This window comes from Callorhinus ursinus, unplaced genomic scaffold (genome assembly GCF_003265705.2).
Source record: "Callorhinus ursinus isolate GAN/ISIS: 27379988/994484 unplaced genomic scaffold, GSC_fseal_2.0 scaffold14, whole genome shotgun sequence".
In the NCBI taxonomy this organism is placed as follows: Eukaryota; Metazoa; Chordata; class Mammalia; order Carnivora; family Otariidae; genus Callorhinus; species Callorhinus ursinus.
This window is the reverse complement of record NW_027397076.1, coordinates 26520456-26547075: the sequence shown is the minus strand read 5'-3', so window position 1 is coordinate 26547075 and position 26620 is coordinate 26520456. Positions and strand designations below refer to the sequence as shown.

The window sequence follows — 26620 nt, the reverse complement described above, 5'->3', positions numbered from 1 at the left end:
GTCTTATAAAATGGTACCCCCTCAGGTAAGTCCTGTGCTCCCCTTTTTGCTGACAGTCTCAAGGGAATGGGGAATTTTTGAGGAATGTTCCACTTCCTTATTGAATCATGACCAGTTTGTGGAAAAGTTCACACACACACACACACACACACACACACACACAGACATGAGTTAAAAAAAAAAAAGAAGACAGACTTCAAATGCTAAGGACTGGCCACACCTGCCAAGAGATGCTTGCCAACTGAAATTACCTGTGGACATGGTAATCTATTAAAAAGATCTGTTGGGTTAAAAAAATGTTTCAAGTTTTTATTTAAATTCTAGCTCCCGGTCTCTTGAAAGGAGAGTTCTGGTGCTGTATGCTAGCATTTCACAACACTACCTATGAATCTTAAAGCTGATTTATGTATGTTCTTTTCCCACAGGAATTGTTGAAATTCAAACTCTGTCATCCTTATTTATTCTTCTAAAAACCACATTTGGTTTAAAGATTCTGTTTGCTATAGATGGGGAAAGAATTTATATTCAGCTCACTAGTGCATGGAAAAGAAGAACACTAGGTCTGTGTGGCACTTTTAATGGGAACATAAGGGATGATTTCCTGTAAGTATGATTTCTGGACAGCTAACATGTTTTAATGACTAGTAATTTAGAGACAAATTCTTTCACTGAAAACGTTTACTTAATTGCTAATAGCTTAGTCATCACTGTTCCAAGAGCTTTACGTGATCATCTATTTAAATTTTATAGCAGTCCCCTGATTAGTAGCTCTGTTTTATAGATAAAGCCTCACGGAGGCCCCAAAGTGGCAAGTAAATAGCTCAAAGTCATTTAGCCCAAATATGGTGGAGCTGGACTTTGAATTTGGGTGGTGTGACTCAGAGTCCGTGGGCTAACCCACAGAATAACCACCCCTGATTGTTTCCCCAGCCACCTAGCCAGCTTAACAGTATTTTATTTTTGAACAGGCACTGCTTTTTTTTTTTAAAGATTTTATTTATTTATTTGAGAGAGAGAGAGAATGAGAGATAGAAAGCACGAGAGGGAAGAGGGTCAGAGGAAGAAGCAGACTCCCTGCTGAGCAGGAAGCCCGATGTGGGACTCGATCCTGGGACTCCAGGATCATGACCCGAGCTGAAGGCAGTCGCCTAACCAACTGAGCCACCCAGGTGCCCGAACAGGCACTGCTTTTTAAAAAATCTCAATTATCATTGGGTATTAATGATAGTAAGTTATACCTTAAAAATATGAATATCCTTTGGTATGAATGATACCTCTACAGCAACCTTTTGGCATCTAGGTCAACTGGCTTTTATGATAGTTGGTGTTTCATCAGAAGAAAAGCAGTATAGTTGTACCCCTTGTACTGGCAAAGCAGTTTTACCCACCTGTGAGAAGACACAAGGTATAATTTAATGAAAATGCTTTGGGCACCTGTTATTGTCCTAAGCACTGGGGTGCAATTTAAGCAGGATCATCTGGTTCCCATCTCAGGCAGCTTGTATTGCAGGTCAGGAGGGGATAACAGCCCTCAAGAAATAATTAGGTGGACCCAAGGTATTAATCAACTATATATAAAAACACTGAGGTAATTTCAAGACCTTATATGTTGAGCTGTGTGGTAGTGGCTAGAAACACCGTAGGGATCTTGAGTAGGTCAGTGTGGGATGGGTAGCCAAAGAACATTTCATGGACAAGCCATTCCTCAAATACCATATTTAAAAATTTTTTTCAAATATCGTATTTTTTAAAACACTTCTGCATATTTTTCCTATTTGGGATTTCTTCCGCCTCCTGATCTTTCTTGTGAATACCTATATATTGTTCAACCCAATTCAGAACTTATCTGCTTCAAAACATGAGCTCATATCCCACCAGACAAAGTTAACTTTGACTCTGTTATTTATGAAAATCTGTCCCTTATCTGTCTGGTTTCCACTTAAAACTGTGAGGGTTTTGAGAATAAGGATCAAGTCCTCTATCCTTCTGTTCTTAGGAACTAACATAGAGCCTTATATGCAGTAGATAGTTGATCTACATGAGGTAGGACTTTTTTAAAATAAATTTTTAAATTTAAATTCAGTTAATTAACATATAATGTATTATTGGTTTCAGAGGTACAGGTCTGTGATTCATCAGTCTTATACAACACACAGTGCTCATTACATCACGTGCCCTCCTTAATGTCCATCACCCAGTTACCCCATTCCCCTACTCCCTCCCCTCCAGCAACCCTCAGTTTGCTTCCTGTGATTAGGAGTCTCTTATGGTTTGTCTCTCTCTCTCTCTCTCTGGTTTTGTCTTGTTTTATTTCTTGGAGGTAGGACTTTTAATAAGGCACCAAGAAGAGAATTTGGATGGACAAGGAGAACTGGCATTTAAAATTTTAAATTTCAGAAGAGAATTTATTTTATCTTTTCTTCTGTGTGACTACCTTGTTGTCAGCTATTTAGTTCTTTATGTTTCATTTATTTGTAGCTCAGAATATCAATATCTTTATCACATTCAAGAAACAGACTATGTTAAGTGGCTCAGCTAAGATGTGCAGAAAAGAAGTTGAAGCCTTGTTTCTCTTCTTTGTTTATCAGAATGGGTGAGCAGTCAGTGTTTAACAGATGGCAGACCTGTCTGCCTTTTTCTAAGGCACCAGTCTCCTCCATGTATAAACATTCAGGCGTGATAACAGTGCAGGATAATATTTCAGAGGCAGAGATAACTTTTGAACAATGTTTAGCTTTCCAACAAAACAGTTAAAATTCTTCACTTCATAAAGGTTAATGCAAATCTGCAAACACAGTGGAATGGAAAATATTAATTACTTGAATATCTTGTTACAGTAAGTTAAATATGGTAAGCCATAGGGTATTTTATAAAATGAAATGCAATAAGTAAATGGGTCTGCATTTTGGTTCCTCCTCTTTTTCTGGTATTTATTGTTTCAAGTCAATTTATTGTTTCAAGTCAATTTATTGTTTCAAGTCAATTCAATGAAATAAGAGAGCCAAGCTCTGAGTCAGTTTCTCCTGGGAACCCTGACTATACCCATCACCTTGACCTATTTTATTGTCCTTTGTAGGGGTGAAGAGGGAAGGAGGGAGAAAGAAAGCAAAGAGCTAGTGCCCCTCAATTTCTTTGAGTCTCAGTGTTCTTGGTTGAACAAAATGAGATTTGTGGTTAGGTGTTTGCTATAATTCTTTACAGTTCTAGAATGGTTTCACTTTGAGGGATAGGAAAGGAGAAAGAGTGGGAACAAGGGATGAGTGTTGTGGAATGGCTTGTGAAGCTCCTTTTTATTCTCCTCTCTCAGCCACTGTGGTAAGAAGCTCCATATAGTTCCTAGTGACTGAGGCCAATGGTAACCGAAGCAGTTAATTTAGGACAATATAGACAGCTGAGATAAAGCCTACTTGACTATTTGGCCATGTTGTTGGGGCTTTCATTAGTCAAGTTTTGCTTGGTCAGAGCTTCCTATAGGAGATCTAGTCCAACCTGATTCTCTAGGTAGTTTTGACAATGTGTGGTACAGTGTCCAATAGGGATTGTCACGAAATATGGGTTGATGAGTTAGTAAATCTTGATGGCTGCTGGAGGGGATATCTTAGTGTTTGGCTCTTCAATGTTGTTGTGGTTTATAAGACTGATTTTGGAAAGGTAAATGTTTCTCTTCCATTTTGTTTTGCTGAGGAAACTGAAGAAGTGAGCAACCTCAAATGAAGTATGCCTTTTAAACCATTTTTCCTCGGGGCACCTGGGTGGCTCAGATGGTTAAGCGTCCGCCTTTGGCTTAGGTCACGAACCCGTGGTCCTGGGATTGAGCCCCGCATCGGGCTCCCTGGTAGGCAGGGAGCCTGCTTCTCCCTCTGCCTCTGCCTCTCTCTCTCTCTCTGACTCTCATGAATAAATAAATAAAACATTTAAAAAAATAAAAAATAAGCCATTTTCCCTCAATTTTCTTTTGGTTTGATAACTTCAGGATGGCACCTTGGTATTTTAGTGCTCATAATGGAAATGAAATATTGAATCAGAAATATAGGCTATTTATATTTGGGATATTTGTCTTTACACTAAAAAGAATCATGTGAGCTACCCACCTCTACCTCTGCCCATGCGCCTAGACCACACATGCATTAATGATTTGGTTGTGTGAATGATGTTTCGTTAAAATGGTCAGAACTGGATTTGAATCTTTTTTTTTTTCTGGATTTGAATCTTGGCTCTGATGCTTATCAGCTGAACGATTGTTGGTATTTCTCTGAGCTTCTGCTTTGCTTTCTCTTTAAAATGGAAATTATGTTTTATTCACAAGGCTGAGGTGATTATTAAATAAAACCATGGATGTCTACAATGAGGCACATTATGAAGTCAATAACAGGAAGCTAATGCCGTGTGTGCTTTTAAAAAATAGAACATTTTAAGCTCTAAGTTATCTTTGTAAATTAAAAAAATAGTATTCTCCTTTTCAATAGTTGAAGACCATGAAAAAATGAAATGAATGGGAGAGACTAAGATGCATATTACCTTTGCTCTCTAGTTCTCCATCAGGCATGATAGAAGGTACCCCACAACTTCATGCCAATGCCTGGAGAGTTTCCTCCACTTGTTTTGCACCTGTTCATGTTCCTATGGTGGACCCCTGCAACATTAATCAACAAAACAGTAAGTCCTTCTTCCTGCATGTAAACCTAGAGGAAAATTCCATGCATTACTGTAATCTTATAAAGTTAGAGAATTAGATATGCCTCTTTATCTAATCTAGGTTATTTTTTAAAAGAACTCTGGAAAATGACTATTTTATTTACTAGTTTGCATTTACAAATGTACTTATTTTAGGTGTTTACAAATCCCTAGACTCTTCACAAATATGGGCTAGCATTTTGGAGATTTCAGATTCTTTAAATGCTACAGAAAAATCTCGGCAAATACTGTAATAATGCTGTTACAGTCTTGCGATGTTCCACTTCAATTCTATCGTGTGACAGTTCATGCAGATTCTTCTATTACTATCACATGACCGGTGATGTTATGGCTTCATAAGCAGGAGCCAGTGATCCAGGGCGGCCTGTGCCATCAAGTGTGCAACGATTTGAGATGGTCATGCTGCAGATTTCCAATTTGCAATGACAGTGCAACAAACATGTCAAGAAATTTTGGTTGTGTTTTTTTACTAAAGCCACAACAAACTATGTGAAAGGCTATTTCACTGAATATATATGTCTTCTTTTATTTGTGAAATCACTGTGGAAAATTAGTATGCATGCTTAATTAAACATTTTTATAATTTTAATTTGTTCCTTTAATTATTTTGGCTAATTTACTGTTTCTATGTATTTTTTTATATATTATTAATATTGGTTAAGTACCCATAAGAACCCACTACAATCTCTGGATTTTGTAGTGGTTGTTTGGAAGGATTCTGTTGACTATCATATGGTCCTTATTACTAACTTACGGTTTCTGTGTCCTGGAAAGAATACAAGATAATTCTTTCAGTGTTGCTGGTGTTCTGTCTATGCTAGCTTCTAAACTTGTGGAAGATTGTTAACTCCTATGGTCATTTTTCCTATAATAAGAGGATTAGGCTAAAGTCTTGTGGTCTCCATAATTTAATACTTTTAATCTCACTCCCATTTAATGGTATTTTCTCCCCTATTCTGTCCTCAAATTTCTAGTAATAGATTTCCTTCTCCTTCTATTAGTCTTGCTCAGTTTGTTTCTAACTTTCTTGATTTCCTCTTTGATATTGCAGCAACTTTATTTTTTGGGTTTTTTTTAATAACATGTAAAAGTTGGAATAGAGTCTAAAGGATAAATTCAATTTCCCTCTGGTGTTTTCTTTATGACCTCCCTTACTACATGCCATTTTATTATATATATATATATGTATATATATAAATATGTATTTTATGACTTTTATCCCCCTCCTCATGTCTTTAATGACATATATTCTAGATATTATTTTTCTTCACCTTTGCCATGACCCATTTTTTAAAAAAATTTCAAATAGGTAAACATAGAAAGATCCCCAATAAAAGGAAAATAGATAATAAAAGTCAATAATTCTGAAGTGGATCCTGAAGGATATTTTTTCACAAGGATCTTGAGGCACCCTTTTACTTAATGTTAGTAAGAATGTTTTTTGAGCTACAAATTCTTAGGACACACAGTAAAAGCCCTATTAATGTACTCCTTTGCTTTGGAGTTCTTGGGGATTAGAAGAATGCATACCAACAGAACACTATTACAGTCATTATAGTCTAAGTTACTTGTCTTCATATACATTTGCATAGCAATGCAAAGTATAATACTCAGATAATTATCACGTGTTTCCTTACCAATGATAAATATATTTAAAATACTCAATAGAATAAGTTCAGGGTTTTTTTTCTCTAAGTTCCAGTTAACATACAGTGTAATCTTATTTTTAGGTGTAGAAGTGATTCATCACTTACGTATAACACCTGGTGCTCATCACAAGTGCCCTCCTTCATACCCATCATCCATTTAGCCCATCTCCCACCCACCTCCCCTCCAGCAACTCTGTTTGTTCTCTATAGTTAAGCGTCTGTTTCTTGGTTTGTTTCCCCCCATGTTCATTTGTTTTGTTTCTTAAATTCCACATATGAGTGAAATCATATGGTATTTGTCTCTCTCTGACTTATTTTGCTTGGCATAATATTCTCTAGCTCCATCATGTGATTGCAAATGGCAAGATTTCATTCATTTTTATGGCTGAGTTCAGTTTTGTTTTTTTTTTTTTTAGAAAGAAAAGATCTAGATTGCTTTGTCAAACTTGGTTACTTCCATAATTCTATCTGATCATTCTCAAAAGAACAGTCAATAACTTTCAAGAAATGATTACACAAACCTCCCAAAATGGCTTGGTAGTTACATTTCATGGCCTTTAGCATGTGGTCCAATCCCTAATTTCTATTCATTATTCATTTGTTCATGCATTCATAGGTTCATTTATCAGACATTATTCAGCTTCTAATATTTGCCAGACATTGTGCCTTGTGCAGACATTGTATTCGATGACTATATGGTAACTGCCACATTACATTTACCGCAGAGACTTGATTGGAATGAGATGTTTCCCAATCCTTCCTGGATAATTGTGTATTCCAGGGAGTTGCCATAGTATCCACAATCTGGCACCATGCTTACTGTGTGTGGCTATCTGGAGATAAGCCTTCTAATACTCACCAATTCTTTACAGCAGAATTGGGCAATTTTCTATGAAGATCTGCAGACAACGGGGTGATTGAGGCCATTTCTATCGACACTTCTGTTACTCCTATTATTCAGTTATAACACGATACTTTTTTGGCTAAAAGATTATTAAATATGGAATAAGGGCTGTCACCAATATTGCTAAAAGTAAAAACAAATCAACAAAACAGGATAAATGGAAAATAGTGATTCTTGTTGAAAATAATATGCAGTTCAGTATATTGCTAGGAAAGCAAGATGCTTAGATAGTTCTAGAATTTGGTACTTAGGGGTATGACCTAGACTAGTAAATGAGGTGCTAATGGATTTTTTTTTGTGGGGGACGTTTCTGTTCAGTTGGATACGCAGCACAGTGTGATGTCATCCACCATGAGCTCTTTGCTCCTTGCCACATCTACGTCAGCCCTGGGCTGTACTACCAGTTGTGCCGCCATGATGCTTGCAAGTGTGGAAGCGCCTGTCTCTGCAATGCTCTTGCCCACTATGCCTACCTCTGTGGCCGGCGTGGTATTACCATCGATCTCAGAGCTCAGATTTCATTTTGTGGTGAGTATGATGATGGCACAGATAAAGATGATCAGATGACACTTTAGAGATTTTTATGTAATTAACTGCCTTCTTTTTTTAAAGAAAGGTCAATATTGCCTAAGTTATCTGGGATATGATTATAGTGTACAAACATGAAAAACAAATGAAATACTTCACTTCTTAAAATTGGAGCTATAGTGGATAAGACCAATCTTTTTTTTTTTTTTTTTTTTTTTTACTATTTTTATTATAAGCAAAAGTAGAGTTGTAACTGCATGGTTTGAGATATGCAACAGAAATAATGTGAAAAATTTGAAACAAATTTTATCACAGAAATGTCATATCTAAGTATCGGAAAGTATGGAAAAGCATTATGTGGTATGGTGGCACAAGCAATTTGTAGTTAAATAGGTAAGTTACACAACAGGCAATTATCTCAAGTTCAACCTCATGGCTTATGGTGTCTCTTGTCTCATTCATGGTAGATTGTTTCCTTTCTTTATGTGTTCTATAATTTTTTATGAGTTAATCAGTATCAGAGTTACCCCCTGCCCCACCCCTGTTAGAATCTTTTATGGCCTGGGTTTCAGGAGTGTCACTCTCTCCACCGCTCCAACCCCCTCTCTGCTACAGCTTTCATTAAGCTTTGTCCTATCACTGTCAGTTTTGAGAGTAATTTCTCAGCTTGGGCTTTCTAAGACAAAAATAATGTAAATATAGAAGTAATGTAAATTCATATACCAAACTACACAGGATGTAAATCCGGGATTTAATTTCTCAGAGGATACTTAATTTCACATGGACCCCACAGAATTAGAGAAGTTTTCCTGGCCTCTTCCTGTACTAGGATCGCATTCCTTCTAGTCCAGGAGTTGACAAACGACATCCTTGGGCTTCCTATTTTTTGTAAATAAAGCTTATTGCCCATATGCATCCATAGTGTCTATGGCTGCTTTTGAGCTACAAGGACAGAGTTGAATAGTTGTGACAGAGACAGTATGTATGGCCTGCAAAGCTGAAGCCATCTACCATTTGGCCCTTTACAGAAAAAGTTTGCTGACCTCTGCTGTAGTACGTCTTTCAACTGAGGAAGGAGCTTTTCTGAGGGTCAAGTTAAAGTTCTCCCAGTTCCTTGCCTTGTGAAGAATCAACTCTCATGTCCCTTTCCTGCATGAGTTAAATGTAAGGTTCAAGATTACTGGGACCCATTCTCCCTTTCTCTTCTCTAGGGTCTGGATTTTATTTCCCTCCTCACATCTGGTATCCAGGGAAACCCCATTTTTTTCACAAGATCAATTATACATTTAACATAATTTCAATTATGTTTTATCTAGAATTTTCTACGTTTTTAAAAAAAGATTTTATTTATTTATTTATTTATTTATTTATTTATTTATTTATTTATTTATATGAGAGAGAGAGAGAGAGAGCGCGCACAAGCTGAGGGAAGGGCAGAGGGAGAATGAGAGAATCTCAAGTAGACTCCATGCTCAACTGATTGAGCCACCCAGGTTTTTTTTTTACAAGTGTGTTTTTAGATTATTTTAGTTTGCCTACTATAATCAGTTTGGGTTGGTCTAAAGAGAAATTAGGAAGGTTTAGGAAAAAAGTATGAACATGATTCAGAAAGTGAAAAATAAGAGCTATGAGTAAGGATCAATTAAGCCAAGTTTTGCCTTATTTGTAGAAGACTTAAAGTTTCCTTAGGTTTAAAGAATGTCACAAACAAGATGATGTCAGTACAGCAGTAATAGATTTAAAATGTGAGGATGGGAAGTTTATTTGGACATGCAGAATACCTTAAATATTAAAAAAATATGGTACAGACTGTTAAAGACTATTATGGAATGTCACACTTAAAAACATTTCAAAATAGAAATTTTATACATCTGTTACACTTCTGTTGAGGCAAATGCAGTTGGTCCTTGAACAATGTGGGAGTTGGGGGCACTGATTCCCTATCCACCCACACAGTCAAAATCCATGTATAACTTTTGACTCCCCCTAACACTTAACTACTAATAGGTTACTGTTGCCCAGAGCCTTACTGATAATATAGTCAATAAACATATATTTTACCTATGTATTATGTAGTATATTCTTATAATAAAGCAAACCAGAGGAAAGATAATGTTATTAAGAAAATCATAAAGAAGAGAAAATACATTTACTCCTGTTCTGTATTTATTGAAAAAATCCAAGTATAGGTAGACCAACCCGTGCAGTTTAAACCCATGGTGTTCAAGGGTCAGCTGTAAGCATTTTACTTGTTTATTTGCTTATGTTTACTGTTTTTTTATTTTTATTTTTTAAAGATTTTTAAAAAAATTTATTTGAGAGAGAGAGAGCGCCCGTGAGCACGGGCAGGGGGGAGGAGCAGAGGGAGAGGGACAAGCGGGGAGCCCGACGTGGGACTCCATCCCAGGACGCCGGGATCATGACCTGAGCACAAGACAGCGACCCAGGCGCCCTTGTTTATTTTCTCTGTTATAGGAATCTGGACTGTTCTAAGGTTTATTGATGTAATATATCTTTGTTTTTCATGACTTCTGTCTATCAGAGACCTATAACCCAGCATGAATGCCTCTGCACCCTGTGGCAGTCCTTCTCACCTGATGCTCCTTCATTCTAGGGGTCGTGTGCCAGAGGGGCATGCTGTACCATCACTGCTCCTCCTTTTGTCGCCGCTCTTGCACGGCCCTCGCCGCCCCCGAGCAGTGTAGTGATGACTGTGCTGAGGGCTGCAACTGTCCCGAAGGCAAATACTATGAAGACACACTGAGCTTTTGTGTGCCCATGTAAGTCACAGGAATGGGCTGATGGGATCCAACGTCTCTCTCTATGTCCTCACAGGTTAAAGGGGCTTTGTGCTTGTTTTGTTGGTTTCTTTCTTTTTTCAAATTTAATTGACTCAGCACCATTTACTGGAAAATAAATATTCTCCATCACTGAACAGCTACTTTTCCCCGACAACGAGTGTGCATATATGCAAAGATCTGCTTGTGAGCTGTGTCATTAGTTTCTTGATGTCTTTACCTTTATTTACTTATTTTTAACGCTGCACATGTTCACAAATAGCTGCAGAGACAGCTAAGGAATGCGATGGTTAATCCCAAAGTTTATTCCTGCCTGTTTTTACCACATTGAAATTAATAACAAGGTTTATGTTTCACTGTCATGGGAGGAATTTCGGTAGCAGGATTGTCTGTCAGCACTCCGAACGTCCTCAAATCTCGCAGGAGACGAAGACTTTTGTCTCACAAGTAGGGCGAGATGATATATCGATTATATTTCTCTGAAGTGCATTCAGGGACTTTTTTGTGACCAAAACAACACAGTCTGCACTGCGCCTAACATGATACAGCATCTGTATGTAGAAAGCACGATCTGAAGCCACACGATAGTCCCCGGGTAAATGGTTCCTGCCATTCGTATAACAGGACTGCATGCAGACAATGAATAGTGTCATCTTTAGTGTGCGCCTGAAAATTACCAACACGGAGCAGAAGGTCTGCTTGAATTTTAGTGTTTTTTAAAAAATTTACATCCTATTTTATTAACCTGACCCCCTCCCCCCTCTTTTTTCTTTTTCTTTTTTATAGATTTCACTGCCGGTGTCATTATAGGGGCAGCGTTTATCAACCGGGGGAACTCATCCCAACACCGTCGGGCTTATGGTAGATTTCACTGATGGGGCTTGTACTTGACAACATGTACTAATAGAATTTTTTAACCCAAACTGCAAATTTAAATATGACTTCTGTAATTTAAAATGTACAGATAACCTTTATGTGGCCTTTTCAACCATATATATATATATATACATATATATATATTACATTTCAGCATTGAATGCCTAAGTCTTGTACTTGTAACTGCAGAAAACAGTTATGAATTAAAGTGTCATGTAGCGAAATGGAAGCCCTTTGATGAATTTGGTTCTCAGGCAGAAATACTGCAAGTTGCTGAGGGGTTTTAGTTGGACTGAAGGGCGTGTATCACATGCTGAAGTCAGTGAGCCCCCTTCCTGGCGACATCGATCCTAGCGAGATAGCACTTATTCATAGGATAACACTCTTTCCTGTCCTAACCTGTTTGTTAAAAGTGCAGACACATCCGTGCAGCAGTCTGCACTGATCTTCATCCAACTCTGAATCTCCTCCTTTCAGTTGTACCATAGGAACCTGCAGATAATAATAGACAGTGGGTAATAGTAGCAATAATGATAATAATGATATCTAACTATCGCTGTGCATGTCCTGCAGTCCCAGTACCCATCTAAGGGTTTGATGTCTATTATTCACTCACCACTGTAACCCTAAGAGATAGACCCTGTGGCTCTTGTCCCTGTTTACAGGTGAGGAAAATGAGGCCCTGGCAGTTAAGCAACTTGGTAATGAAGCTGATTTTCAATTCTAGGAAACCTAGCTCTGCAGCACTTGCCTTATTGCCTACCTTGCTCTGCAGCTTATTTTTTATTTATGGCAGAATTCTGTTTATGTTCAATTTCTCTTTATTGTCATCTCTATCTGCCCCCCTTCTACTCCTCCATCAAGACACCAAGGCAACCGGCTCTTGACTCTTTCTCTAGTAGGTTGGACTACTAGCCAGTTTCCCAAGCTGGAAATTTAGGTCATTTTGGACTTTTTCTTCTGGCTCCACACTACCAGCCAGGAAACCCCCAACCACAGTGGACTTTGCTTTCTAGATGTAGGTGAAATTCATTCCTTCAGTCCCATCACTACTCCCTAGCCATGTCTCTCACTGTCTCTTTTCTGGCCCTTTCTAACCTGGTTTTCTTGCCTCTAGTCTTGTCCCCTTCCATTCTACTTAGGTGTCATATCTCTCTAGAATTTAACACAATTGGATTTATTTAAGTAAACTTGGCAAAAACAAAGGAACCATCCCACTTCAATAAGGAAAAAAAATTCTATTAGTGTAGCGACCTCCTGTACCATTCTTCTCAAAAAGCCTATGTCCCAGGGAGAGTATGGTATGGAAAACCTGGATCTGGGCCCTAAGACCCGACTGTCTCGGTTCCTCTCTGCCATGCACAGTGTAAGCGAATCATATCTCTGGGTGTCAGCTCAGTGTTACATGGTGCATAGGCATGCATTTCATGTAACATGGACTTTGCATGCTAGTCAGCTTCTTCGTCTGGGCTCCAATGTAGTACACACGATCTGGTCCAAAGCTGAAGTAAACACCGTTTATGCAGGAGTTGTTGAAAACTGGTGTGTTGTGTCCTATCTTGATTTCTCTTTTTAATGGAGATATAATTAAATGATATCTTCTTAAGGGATTTTCAAGATTAATCTTGCTTGATTTGGTTTGCCTTATGCCCTGAATTTAGATCCTAATTTGCAAGGAAAATGTGACTCCATTCTATCCTCAACACTGCAGCCAGAATGAGTTTTCTAGACTTGGAACCAACCTTATTACCCCTCCGTTTCAGGTCTCCAGGATAAAGTGTTAGCATCTTAATGGAGTTGGCCTTGGCCTTTTTGTCATCTGCATCTCCTGTCACTTCTTGCATTGTATTTTGTCACACAGAACACTGCTTTGTACCACATCTCTCCTGAGTGTTATAGCCTTCCTGCTTTATCCATTTCATCACCTCCATCAATTCCTTAAGACCATCCAGACTTTACCTTCTTTGAGTGTGTTGATGTCAGTTGCCAAGAGATTTTAAGACATTTTTCTGTGCTTTACTTTTATATCCTAAACATATTTCTCTGTTGCATATGTCACACTGCATAAATTATTTATTTGTATGTCTTCCTTTCTTACTAGAATAGGCACGTGGGTGAAGACTATGAATTTTGGGTTTTGTATCCCCTATGCCTATTGCAGTGCCCCACACATAGGTGTGATTATATTGAACTGAAATTGCTCTTTTCAAAATGGACGTAAGCCAATAACTTATTTGTAAAAAATTATGTGGCAAAAAATAACATTTGTATATGTACCCAATCAATTCTTGCACAATAGATTGTTTCTGAAATACAGAAAAAAACTGAGGTGTGGCTTCTAAATTAACTATTTGTTTACCTCTACTAGCCAGTGTTCAAATGGGACCGTGAAATGTGATGAACCAGCAACGCCCTCTACTGGTAAGATCAAGATAGATGTTTTCCTTAAAGAGAATGCAGCTCTAATAGTGTTCCCATTTTTCTGGAAGTCATAAATCCATCACAGCCCTCCTTACTAAGGTGCATGAATATAGCCTTGGGAATGTTCCTCAACATGGTGCTCCAGTGCTTCCTTAGTTTTTTCACATTGATAATTATAATATTTGTAGGACATCCTGGGTGACCTGACAAGGCTGCTGAGGGGCAGTGCTGATCAACCCAGGGATGCTGCCTACATGCTGCCCACCCCAGAACGACCTCAGGTGAACCTTAGGCTCATGTATCCAGGCATCTGTTGAAACCAGCTTGTGGACCAGCAGCTGGGAAACTACTCTAGACCAGGACTTCTCAGATTTAATCATCTGAGAAGTGTATGCAATCATCTGGGGGCCTTGGTAAAACATTAATTCTGATCCAGCAGGTCAGGGGTGATGACCGAGATTCTACATTTCTGCTGCCACTGCCACTGGTTCTTGGACTCTAGGACCAGCAGCCATCAATTAAACATGGCTTGCAAGATGATGTCTACTGCCATCTCTCTTTAGAATGTTATTTTGCACTTGCATATCATTCCTAAAAGTCCTATATATTAGAGTACCCTACATATGATTTATTTTCATCATAGAAAAGCCTCAAGTTTTTAGTCACGGTGCAGAAATTCTAGACAAATAACAAACAACACTGCTTTCATTGATTTTAATGGACAGAAAGAGTATAGGCTGATAAAACAGAGCTATTGCTTTGTTATTTATTTGCATGGTCTTGTATATATTATTATAAATTCATTTTGATTTATATGTCCTGGATTTGCTTTATCTGAGAACTATCTAGGCTTCTTTACAGGCTGTGTTCATGGACCACACACATACTCAGTAGCAAGGGGACCATCCTTGCCCTGCCCTATTTTGCTTCAGGGCGGCTTCGAGTTAAAGAGGTGAAAATCCAGGTGGCCAGATTTCTCACAGAGGAATCCCCAAGATTTGATCCCATTGGCCCCAAGAAGGGAATTTATTTAATCCTTCTGAGCCCAGAGCTTTCTGGAAGACTATGGAGCCCCTGCCTATAATTGTGTCTCCTTTTGCACTTCTACACTCTAGTGAGGACTGATGTAAATAATGACTCAGAGGTAGAGATCCGAACCTATCATGTGTTCATTGTAAACACATGGCTTTGTAAGAGTGTAAGTATGCTATCTTACCAGCCCTCAAGAAATTGAAAGTCTATGTTTGGATTAATCAAAACACCCTATTTCTTGACCTCAGAAAATTATATAATAGTTGTTTAGTTATTGCTTTGTGGAGGGCAGGTAAGGTTTTCCAACTCCAAATAGGTTTTTGAAATGTAGGAAACAATAGAAAATCTTTCAAGAGAAGGTTTGTACGTTCCTCAGCCAAACATTGCAGACTCAGAGCATCAGCTAGTAATAATTGGTAAGATATTCTAGGGCAGATTCTGCTTTGATAACAAATGCCTGTCAGGATGATTATCTGTTTATGGAACAAATACTAAGTTAAGTGTATTTTATCTATGCCTTTTCCCTGAAGTTCATGCCTGTCCCGAAGGAAAAGTGTATTTTGACTGCAGATTTCCTGACTCTGAATTACCAGCTGGTGGTGTAAATTGTGAGACTACATGTGCAAACCTGGCCATGAACTTCACTTGTGCCCCATCCTCACCCTGTATAAGTGGCTGTGTTTGTGCTGCAGGGTAAGTCTCTTTTGTTTTTTGTTTTTGTTTTTCTTAAATATTCAGGATTTGATAGAAAATGACAGAGAATGCAAGAGCTCTTAAAAACATTATTTACAGAAATAGCTAAAATTGTTCTGACTGTGGTTAACTTTGAGTTGGTAACTAGAAGTCTGTTGTAATTATTTTGCTATATTCATGTAACATATCCCATGTTATATTTGAAATATAGCGTATGATGCATAACACATGATTAAATATGTCACACATGTTATATGTACAATATTATTAAAGTAGTACAATGAATTGAAGAGAGAACTCATTTTAGGATGGACTTGCTATTTATCTCCCGGTTTAACTGCAATTTTGGGCAAGTGATAGTGAGCCAGTATCCACTTAAAACACTTCAAGTACATATCTTTTGTATATTCTGTTGTGTTGTTACTGTTGTTGAGGTTAAGTTGTAGTGATGCCAACTGCTTTATTTTTTTACTTTTACTTTTTTAAGATTCTTTTTTTTTAAATTTTTTATTGTTATGTTAATCACCATATATTACATCATTAGTTTTTGGTGCAGTGTTCCATGATTCATTGTTTGTTCATAACACCCAGTGCTCCATGCAGAACGTGCCCTCCTCAATACCCATCACCAGGATAACCCATCCCCCTCCCCCCCTCCCCTCTAGAACCCTCAGTTTGTTTCTCAGAGTCCATCATCTCTCATGGTTCGTCTCCCCCTCTGACATACTCCCCTTTTCTTCCTCTCCTGTTATCTTCTTCTTTTTCTTTTTTCTTAAAATATGTTGCGTTATTTGTTTCAGAAGTACAGATCTGTGATTCAACAGTCTTGCACAATTCACAGCGCTCACCGTAGCACATACCCTCCCCAATGTCTATCACCCAGCCACCCCATACTTTTTTAAGATTCTATTTGTTTATTTAGCATGAGTGGGAGGAGGGGTAGAGTGAGAGGGACAGAAAGAATCTTAAGCAGACTCTAGGCTGAGCATGGAGCCTGATGCAGGGCTCGATCCCACAACCCTGAGATCATGACCTGAGCTGAAACCGAGAGTCAGATGTTTAACCAACTGAGCCACCCAGGCATCCCGCCAACTGCTTTACTTAATGGATGTTACAAAAAATGGTGTGTTGAGGCTACATAGGACAGTGGGTAACGGTGGGTAACAGTGGGAACTCTAGCTTCAAACACACCAGAGTTCAAATCCCAGCTCTGCTGATGTTAGCTGAGTGATTTTTCTGCAAGTTTCTTTTAAGCCTGTTAGGTTTGTGAGATATGGGGGGTGTGTGTGTGTGTGTGTGTGCGTGTGCGTGTGTGTGTGTACTCAATAAATATGAATCACTATCTTATGGCAGAATAATCTACTCCTATTTTTGTAAATTTCCTTTACTAGCAGGAATGCCTCGTACATGGGAAAGTTAAATACAGACTCTGGTGGCTATTCGCTTTCCTGCAGGCACATTACCTCTGGCCTCACGGGCCCTCCCTCTCCTGGTAATGAATGGAGGCAGTGCACAGCAAGAGGCCACCCGAGGCAAACAGGTCACCCATTCTTCCTTGGTGAACATATTCACACAGGGGGATTCCTGGGCTCAGGTCATCTAAGCCATGAGTGAAGAAGAGAGAGGTTTTGTAGTCTGTTTCTTAAGAGAGTTGGCATTTGTCTAAATGGTCCCCATCTGGAACCAAGAGCCAAATGACTTGGGACTCTACCAATCTCTTTAGAAAGGGAGGAGGTTGAAAGAACAAGGGCCCATGCGTGGGAGAATAAAGGTAGGTAGAAATCAGGCCCTAGAGCAGATGAGTGAGGGAGATGTTTTAGTAAAAAGGACAAGGGTAATATAACGTTTATTATGGTAAAATAATTGAAGCGTATAACATTGCTTGATTTATTTTGATTATGACTCAAGGGCTCATGGCTGATTAGATAAAGCTGCATCCTAATTTTGTTTCATAGGCTTGCAGTTGATTTTTTTTTTTTTTTAAGAATATCTAGTTACTGTCACCTTTGACTTTTAGTTCAACAATGATTTATTTATTTTCTGGTCTAATTTCATTACAAAAACTAAAGAAATTTTCTCCCACCTTCTCTTATTGTATTGAAGTAAATATAGTTGGAATTAACTAAGAGGCGTCTGACTGATTTGAAAATAATTTTATTATGGAGAACTTTCTGTTATAAAGTTGTTCATGGTGATATGATTTGGATTGTCTTCCATATGACCTTGGCTGGCGTATTTTAGGACAATAAGCCTAGTATCACCTGTTTTATGGGGCTCCTCAGAGTGACAGCAGTTCATTGAGTATGAAAGATCCTCATTCCTCAGTTTAGAAATCACTGTTGGAGTGCCTGGGTGGTTCGCCTGGTTGAGTGTCAAACTCTTGGTTTTGGCTTAGGTCAGGATCTCAAGGGTGTGGGACTGAGCCCCTCTCCAGGCTCTAGCTCAGTGGGGATTTTGCTTGAGTTTCTCTCCTTCTCCCTCTGCCCCTCCCCCTCCTCAAATAAATAAATCTTTCTTAAAAAAGGAATCACTATGGGTTAAAGAAGTGGAAAGTAATATAGTGAAAAGAGTCATATAGAAATGGTTCAAATATGGGCTCTTATTAGCTGAAGTACCTCAGGGCAAGTGACTTAACCACTTGGAATCTCACCTTCCTCTTTTTAAAATGTATCTACAAATGTCTATTTCATGGGGATCGAGTATGTGCCGTGCACTAGTTACATGGTGCTAATGTTTGGGCCACTGTGTTAAGCGACAGAGTGGGGGGCACTACTAAAACACATTTATAAGATAACAACGGAATCTTCCTATGGGATTGTCACTAGGATTAGGTGAGCTAGTGCTGTATTTAAAGTGCTTAGAGTAGTGGCTGGACCATAGGAAGCACTCACAAGAATTAGTTTTTGCTGTTGTTTTTATTTTCTCTGTGAGACATTTAATGAAGTACTTGCAGTTCATTGTGATGAACCCTCCAGTAAAGGTTTTTACACATTTCTATGTATAGGGAGTGTGGAACATAAAAGATTGCATTAAACTGAGCCTTAAATGGCGAGAAGCTTTTCAGGCAGAGCTGGGGAGAAGGGTTTTCCAGGCAGAGGAGAAATGGCGATGCCCAGGGAAAGTGGAGAGAAGTTTGGGAGGTGTGAGCTGAGAAAATGCAGACTCTAAGACTCTGTTGTCTGAAAAGGAAGAAATCTAAATGAGATAATGCAGCATTTATATAGATAGGTTCATTTGGTCACCTTTACTCAACAATTGAGTGTCTGCTATATGCTAGACATTGGGGCACAATGATCAAGATATTCATGGTCTTCCTGAGTGGAGCTTGAGGTCTAATGGACAACATGTACATTAAATAAGAAATTACAGTGCTATGCTAGAGGAACTGTGAGCGGGAAAGCAGAGAAGGAAACATATGGGATCATTTCTGTTCGAGAGAAGAGGAAAGAATCCAGGATGCCTGACTTCTATGTTAATTTTGATAGTATTTAATTATAACATTTTAAAGCAAATTCAGAAAAAAACTTCATATACTTTGTCTATTTTTAGTAGCTGCCTGTTTTTATTTTATCATTATTTTAAATTATTATATTAGTTATATTATTATAATTTAAATTTTATTTATTAGTAGTATTTTATTATTGTTTATGAAATAAATTCTTGAGAAAAGATTTTAAACATATTGAAATATTTATGTATATATTTATATCAAGGGTATTGGAATATGTATCATATATCATATGTATTTATTTAATCTTCATATCAAAATATTTTGAAAATATACTAAAGGTAATTCTCCTTTGAAATTATGGTATTTAATTTTTATATTCATATTCATATATTCGTTATTTTTTAATATTTTATTTATTTATTTGAGAGAGAGAGAGAGCAGGGTGAAGGGCAGAGGGAGAAGCAGACTCCCCGCTGAGCAGGGAGCCAGACGCAGAACTCGATCCTGTGACTCCAGGATCATGACCTGAGCCGAAGACAGATGCTTAACCGACTGAGCCACACAGGCGCCCCTTAAGATACTTTTTTATGGGATAATCTTTCAAGAAGGAAATAACATGTCAAAGGACACTAACATTTAAAATATGTTAATAATAATAAAGAATGTGAAACACTTGATATAATGGCTTTTTATTCAAAGCACATCTTAACTAAATTCTCAGGATTTTAAATTTATGCCCATACGTAAGGAGCTTTTGATTATTCTCCCTGTTCCACAACAGAAAATATTATCATTTCATAATTTACTCTTTTATTGAAAAATTGTTAGGCCCCACAGATTTTTTTCTTTTAAGTAGCAAATATTGAAAAAGAGGGGCCTCACCTATTCTTTAAATGTTGTTTTCAGAATAGCTCACTGTACCCAGAAATTTAAGCTTCTGTTTCTCTTTTACTGTGCTAAGTGATAACAAAGAGTCATAAAATATCGCGTCTGATCCCTTGCCTGGCATTTCATTTACTCCTGTGATAGGCAAGGTACAGTGTGAAAAAGAGGGAGCCAAAGATGAGGCCCACCCCTCCACAGGTCCGAGAGAACGTGCCTGTGGCGGCTGTCGTAAATATAGGCGACGCTGACTATGACAAGATTACTGATTCTCAAAAAACTGAAGCTAAATAGTATTTACTTCTTCATTTGGAAGAATGGCTGAGCACAAAGGAAAGTGTTATGTTCCCGAAAGCTGTCCGTGTATTTGGAAAGATTGGGAGTACCTCTCGGGAGAAGTGATTGCTACACCATGTTATACCTGGTAATGAGATCCATTTATTTCACAAAAGTTTTCCTAAGCAATTGTATTAGTTTCGATCATCTTGTAGTTACTTAATGTGACTGACTTCAGCAAAAAACAAATCAAGCCTGAGTTAATAAGATTTTCAAGGCATGCAGGAGTTGGTGGAGAGCTATTACCTACAGGGGAATCATACCATTATTTTGGGGCATATTTGTTTAGCCCAGAAAAAAAACAAAACTGTGAAATGTGAAAGCTTGAAAATTTAATAGGAAAAAATATCTCAAGTTTATAAGAAATTAATAAATGCTCCAAAGAGAAGATCACATTTAATACAAGGTCTTCTGTTTGGAAATAAGCCAAAACAATGCCATAAAACAAAATTGAAATATAATTTCTTTAAAATGTGGGAAAAAATTCCAAACTCATGAAAAATGTCACATCTAGTATATGTAAACTGATCCAAATATAGGAGACAGTTTTTTGCTCCCATCAGGGTTATATTCAATTTTTTTATTCTGTCATCTGTTTTCAGATGACCCTAGTACTATTTTCTAGGCTTGGTTGTGGTATCTGATAATATATTTAAGCAAGGTGATAAATATAGGCCTAATTTGTCAGTGTAATAAATGTTATAGAACCAATTGTCAATATGACTAAGGGCTCTTGGCTCAGTGAATGTTCTTGAATACAAACCTTACAATGTTTTTACCGCTTGCAAAACACTAACTAGAGCCAAATGTCTCAGAGAGATAACTGGTGTTATTTTTGGCTAGTGTTTGTCGTCGAGGGATGTTCAATTGTACCTACTATCCATGCCCGGCTATGTGTACAATATATGGGGACCGGCATTATCATTCTTTTGACGGACTGGAATATGACTATATCAGTGATTGCCAGGTATTTTTGATAAAGGTATGTCACGATTAAATACTTTTATTTGTACTTGTGTAAAGACTTAATGTAAAAAACAAGTATGCTGATACATGACATATAAATCCATACGTCATTAATAAAACCTACAAAAGTGATAGCAATTTTGAACATTTCATTGACTCATTCTTAAGTTTTATCATTTATAGGTGATGAGCTAATTCTTAAATTTTCTATGCTTCTGTTTTCTCATTTGTAAAATGGGGATAATAATTGTACCTGTCTCTGGGGGTAGTCTTTAGGATTAAACAAGATAAAAATATGTAGGGGCACCTGGGTGGCTCAGTCGTTAAGCGTCTGCCTTCGGCTCAGGTCATGATCCCAGGGTCCTGGGATCGAGCCCCGCATCTGGCTCCCTGCTCCACGGGAAGCCTGCTTCTCCCTCTCCCACTCCCCCTGCTTGTGTTCCCTCTCTCGCTGTGTCTCTCTCTGTCAAATAAATAAATAAAATCTTTAATAAAAAAAAGATAAAAATATGTAAAGCTCTTAGATAGTGCTTGATATATAGTAAGTGTTCAATAAATGCCAACCCTTTTTATTTTTATGAGCTTAGTTTGGTGAATACAAATATAAGACATTAAACCGTGCGTTGGACGATATGTATTGTTTATGGTTATAAGCAATAAAGAGACATTATTCTTAATTCTAGACATGTTATCTTGATGATATACTACAGTAAACCCTGGGCTTAGTATACCTGATAAAATCCCTAAAATTTCTCATATGTTTAATGCGTTTGGGTTTTCTTTATTCCTAAATTTTATTTAGACATCACTGATCCCAGAATTAAATTTCTAAATGTAAAATGCAAGCTTCAGAAAAAAGTTGTACGAGAGTGAACAAAATAACATCTTTTCTTCCAGCAAGGTAACCTGTGATTATCTTGAATGCCTGTCTTATTTCTGGGTAATGCTTTTATGTTATTAGAGGTATGTGTGTGATTCTATTCTTTTAAGCATATATCAACAAAGTAGACACAGTCTTATTTTCTATTAGTTCTAGTAAATAAAAAACAAATGGTAAAATCCATTGTGTTCCAAACTTAAACAATTCCTGCTTATGTTTTAAACCATTGACTTTCCCATTTGGTACTATTCTCAGCCTCCATTATGAACAATTTTAAGTTTCTTAAAGAATAAATCCAAATTTGTCCAAGAAAATTCTGAAGTTGAGAAGATTGGGATCATGCCTTACAGTTATTTTTCCCTCCCCATGTCATTTTGCAAAATGCTGAGCATTTGGTGAAATCTTACCAACTACTTATTTGAGCTGTATGCTCTGCCTGGCTTTTCCTTAACCCCTCATTTGTCTTCACAGTGGAGAAATCATAGTGTTTACCAGTCTATTTTAAAACAAGGATTGTGCAGAAAGCATTTCAAGTAGAATATTTGTCTCATCTCTGATTCTTGGTAAAATGAAAGTATGTGCTTGTATTTGATGCTGAATGATTATAGCAGCCTTTCTAAAAATTATTTATTTCTTTATTTATTGGTGCTTCACTGTAACAGTATCATTCCATTTAGCAGGCAAGAGCCATTAAAGTTTGGCTTTTAGACTTTTAAAACCTGACTCCTATCATCACTTTAATTTGTTACTATATCCTTCTGTTAAAAGTCAGTATCTCATGTTCAATTTCAAATTTTAATAAGATATGCCTGTCTGTGTATGAGAAGACATGTCACAGGAAATACTTCCAATCTTTTAGTAAGCAATGAAATTTAGATCCTTAATTTACTATCTGGATTAAGATCTGTCATTAGGGTTCATGTAGTAAGATTAAGATATGAAGAATATTAAAAGTCTAAATTTTCAATTTCTAGAATTGTATGTGTCTTTTTCTTTCTGCCAAAGCAGAAAAATTCTTCCTTTTTGTACTTTAACAATGTTCTTTAAAAAAGAAAGTGTTTACAAAAGATAGACTTCTGAATGTGACTTTCAGGGATTTCAATTTGGTAATTAAAAAGAAGAAAAACTACTATTAATAATTAGAATTATACTGGAGAATTATTTACTATATTATAATGGACATTTTTATGAAAATTAGTAAAACCAGTACCAGGCCACAAAATAATTAGGAAAGTTTGATCAACATATACTTGATAAGCCAATATGTTATTTGATCATGGAGCAGATAATTATTTCATATCAAAGATGAGTTAGTGATTAACAATGCAACCTAATTTTCATGGTTTTGAAATCTTTTCATGCCAGATAGTAAATTTCTCAATGCTTGGGTTTTTTTTTTTCCTGCTTCAATTTTTCTTCAGTAATTTTTTTGTTTGGTTTGGTTTGGTTTTAGTTTTGGTTTCTTTGCTTACTCCACCTGCCTAGCCTTCAGATGGCAGAGGCTTCTCTTGGGGAAAGAATCAGCATTTCCTTTGAGAAGGATAGAATTGCTACCAGCCCATTCATTTACTTGCTACTTTTTCAGGGACAGGAAAAATTTCTGTGAAGTACAGATTTAATTCTTTCTTCCTTGTCAAACAGCTCTTTTTCCTCCTGCCTTGATTACAAATTCTAGGTTTTATTTTTGTTATTTGTGACACTGGTAACATTTATTTCTTTGGGCCTTCTGGTGGATCTAGTAAACTAGTAACTCTAGTAACCTCAAATGGAGAGACATATTTATGTCTCTCCATTTGCCAATTGGACTTCTAAAAATTAATACTTATTCAACTTTATTTTATAAGTAACTTGACCTTCACATTTAAAGAGATATGAAAGTTCTTTTTTTTTTTTTATCTCTGGATTGTGGAGTTTTCAATGTAATCTAGTTTAAGTACAAAGTAAGTACTTACCATATCTTTGTTGAAACTTGTCAAACTTTAAAAATTCAAGTTCTCTGATATTTTATTCATTTTGGAGGCTGTCTACCCTTTACTGTGAATCGCATATGGAATATATAACACATTGTTTTTTAAGTTGGTTGAAGCAAATTTAAGACAAAGGTATAATTGTATATCCAGAGGTAAAACTTGTTTAACAGTGAAAAGAGATGAGAAAGAAAGGCTTCTAATTTCATCACTCTCCATTATTTGTCCCATTAATGTTTCTGGTGTGCCTTCTATGTGTCGGGCCCTACACTGAGGAGTGCAAGTATGATGACCAGCAAAAATAGAGATGGGCCTTGCCTCTGAACCTGAGACTGGTGTGTGGTGGGGGGGTTGGTTATTAATCACCTAGTCACAAAACTCATAAAATTTCAACTGCAAAAGTCAATGATGACCTGAATGCAAAATCTAATTAAACTATTAAAAGTTTATCTTCTTTTTTCCTTTGATGTAACTTGTGCTTTGTAATTCTACTGCCTCTGCTGGTCCCTTGTCTCTGATCACTCCTCAATATCTTCTTTTTTTTTAAAGATTTTATTTATTTATTTGAGAGAGAGAATGAGAGATAGAGAGCATGAGAGGGAAGAGGGTCAGTGGGAGAAGCAGACTCCCTGCTGACCAAGGAGCCTGATGTGGGACTCGATCCCAGGACTCCAGGATCATGACCTGAGCCGAAGGCAGTCGCTTAACCAACTGAGCCACCCAGGTGCCCACTCCTCAATATCTTCTGATGGCTCCTTTCTTCAGGAGTTTCTTAAGACATAGGGCTCACAGGTTCCATATTACCATGTCTGTTTCCTCTGTAAAACTCTAATTAAGGAACAAACTGAGATCCTAAAAACATTACAGAGTTGATATATATTTCTTTAAAAAATGATAAATACTCATCTTTCACTTACTTTCCCTTCCTCTGGCCATCCTAACAGTGACTGGAAAAGTTATTCCTTATTAAAAAGATCTTTTGGTGTTTTTGACTGACTTCCGGTTCAGCAAAGTCTGATTGTCTCCAATCTTTATTTCCAGTTTGGTTCCAAAGAAGAAAAACTACTCTAAAAGTATCTTAAAGTTACAGAATTAGGAGATAGGCAGCCAATTTAAAATTTTCTCCAAATAGTAATCATTTGCATGTATTTACCATCTCTAAGCTAATCATTTTTATTCCCTGAAATGAGATTCTTAGTATGGTTTGTCTTCTAGGTGCAGTTTTTATTTATATTGTTTGTCTGACAACCATGCTGAAGACAAAGGGGTCAGAGGCAGAAAGATGACAACTTAGACCTTTACTGATAGTTAGTATAATATACCTTGTCTATATTACAATGGATATTTTCAACGCACATCAGTTTTTTATAGTTTCCTAACATTTTTATATCAGGAAAATCAGAAACATTTATAATTAAATTAAACTATATGATAAAAATATAAAGAAAATTCCCCTTCAATTCTGATACAGTAATGTCTCCAAAGCTAAAATGGAAGTGAAAAATATGTTAATTTTAGAGCGCCTGGGTGGCTCAGTCATTAAGCGTCTGCCTTTGGCTCAGGTCATGGTCCCAGGGTCCTGGGATTGAGCCCCACATTGGGCTCCCTGCTCAGCGGGAAGCCTGCTTCTCCCTCTCCCACTCCCCCTGCTTGTGTTCCCTCTCTCGCTGTGTCTCTGTCAAATAAATAAATTCTTAAAAAATTATTAAAAATATATTAATTTTATTTAATTTTTAAAATTATATGAACGAAACTTTATAGACAGCTCTGGTGTATTTTTTAATCTATTTCAGTAGGAAGATGAAAATCTTGGAGTTTATGGAATTAATTCTGTGCCTTTTTTTGGGGAAGAGAGGGAGTACGAGTGGGGTTGGGGGTGGGCCGGAAGGAGGAGAGAGAATCTTAAGCAAACTCCATGCCCAGCATGGAGCCCCATTCAGGGCTCGATTTCATGACCCTAAGATCATGACCTGAGCCTAAATCAAGAGTTGGATACTTAACTGACTGAGCCACCCAGGCGACCCTGTCAGGGTCTTTTCAAAAAATTAGTGTTTAATTAATTTTCTACTTTATCCATGTAACCTAACTCTTAAATATTGTATTCTTGTTGGAAATTTCAAGCAAGATGATTGTGATATTTTATCCATAAGATTGACCTCCATTATTAATCTTAGATGTTAAGGTTCAATATTTACTTTGCACTGTTATAGTTTACCTACTTAGATAATTCGTCCTCTATTTTAAAAACTTCTAAAACATTCAGTAGCACAATAATAGCATAGGTTTTCCCGTAATTATTTTTGTACCTTTCTCTATTTTTCTCTTCTTTCTTCTTTCTTTCTTTCTTTCTTTCTTTCTTTCTTTCTTTCTTTCTTTCTTTCTTTCTTTCTTTCTTTCTTTCTTTCTCTTTCTTTCTTTCTTTCTTTCTTTCTTTCTTTCTTTCTTTCTTTCTTTCTTTCTTTCTTTCTTTCTTTCCTTCCTTCCTTCCTTCCTTCCTTCCTTCCTTCCTTCCTTCCTTCCTTCCTTCTTTCTTTCTTTCATT

At 37.2% G+C, this 26620-nt stretch overlaps 1 protein-coding gene and 1 long non-coding RNA gene across 2 annotated transcripts in view; one reads left to right on the top strand and one right to left on the bottom strand.

Annotated features, from left to right (window-relative positions):
* The window catches only part of OTOGL (otogelin like), a 204151-nt gene that overhangs the window by 109997 nt on the left and 67534 nt on the right, over positions 1-26620 (top strand). Inside the window, exons 18-26 of the mRNA XM_025881365.2 lie at positions 426-603; positions 4532-4656; positions 7567-7776; positions 10391-10556; positions 11361-11435; positions 13819-13871; positions 15434-15596; positions 20246-20353; positions 21109-21247. Coding sequence (XP_025737150.2) covers positions 426-603; positions 4532-4656; positions 7567-7776; positions 10391-10556; positions 11361-11435; positions 13819-13871; positions 15434-15596; positions 20246-20353; positions 21109-21247 — 1217 coding nt within the window. The remainder of the gene's footprint in view (positions 1-425; positions 604-4531; positions 4657-7566; positions 7777-10390; positions 10557-11360; positions 11436-13818; positions 13872-15433; positions 15597-20245; positions 20354-21108; positions 21248-26620) is intronic.
* The window catches only part of LOC141374097 (uncharacterized), a 20964-nt gene continuing 5292 nt past the window's right edge, over positions 10949-26620 (bottom strand). Inside the window, exons 2-3 of the long non-coding RNA XR_012380679.1 lie at positions 11850-11942; positions 10949-11240 (exon numbers count right to left, since the gene is read on the bottom strand). This is a non-coding gene — a long non-coding RNA (uncharacterized lncRNA). The remainder of the gene's footprint in view (positions 11241-11849; positions 11943-26620) is intronic.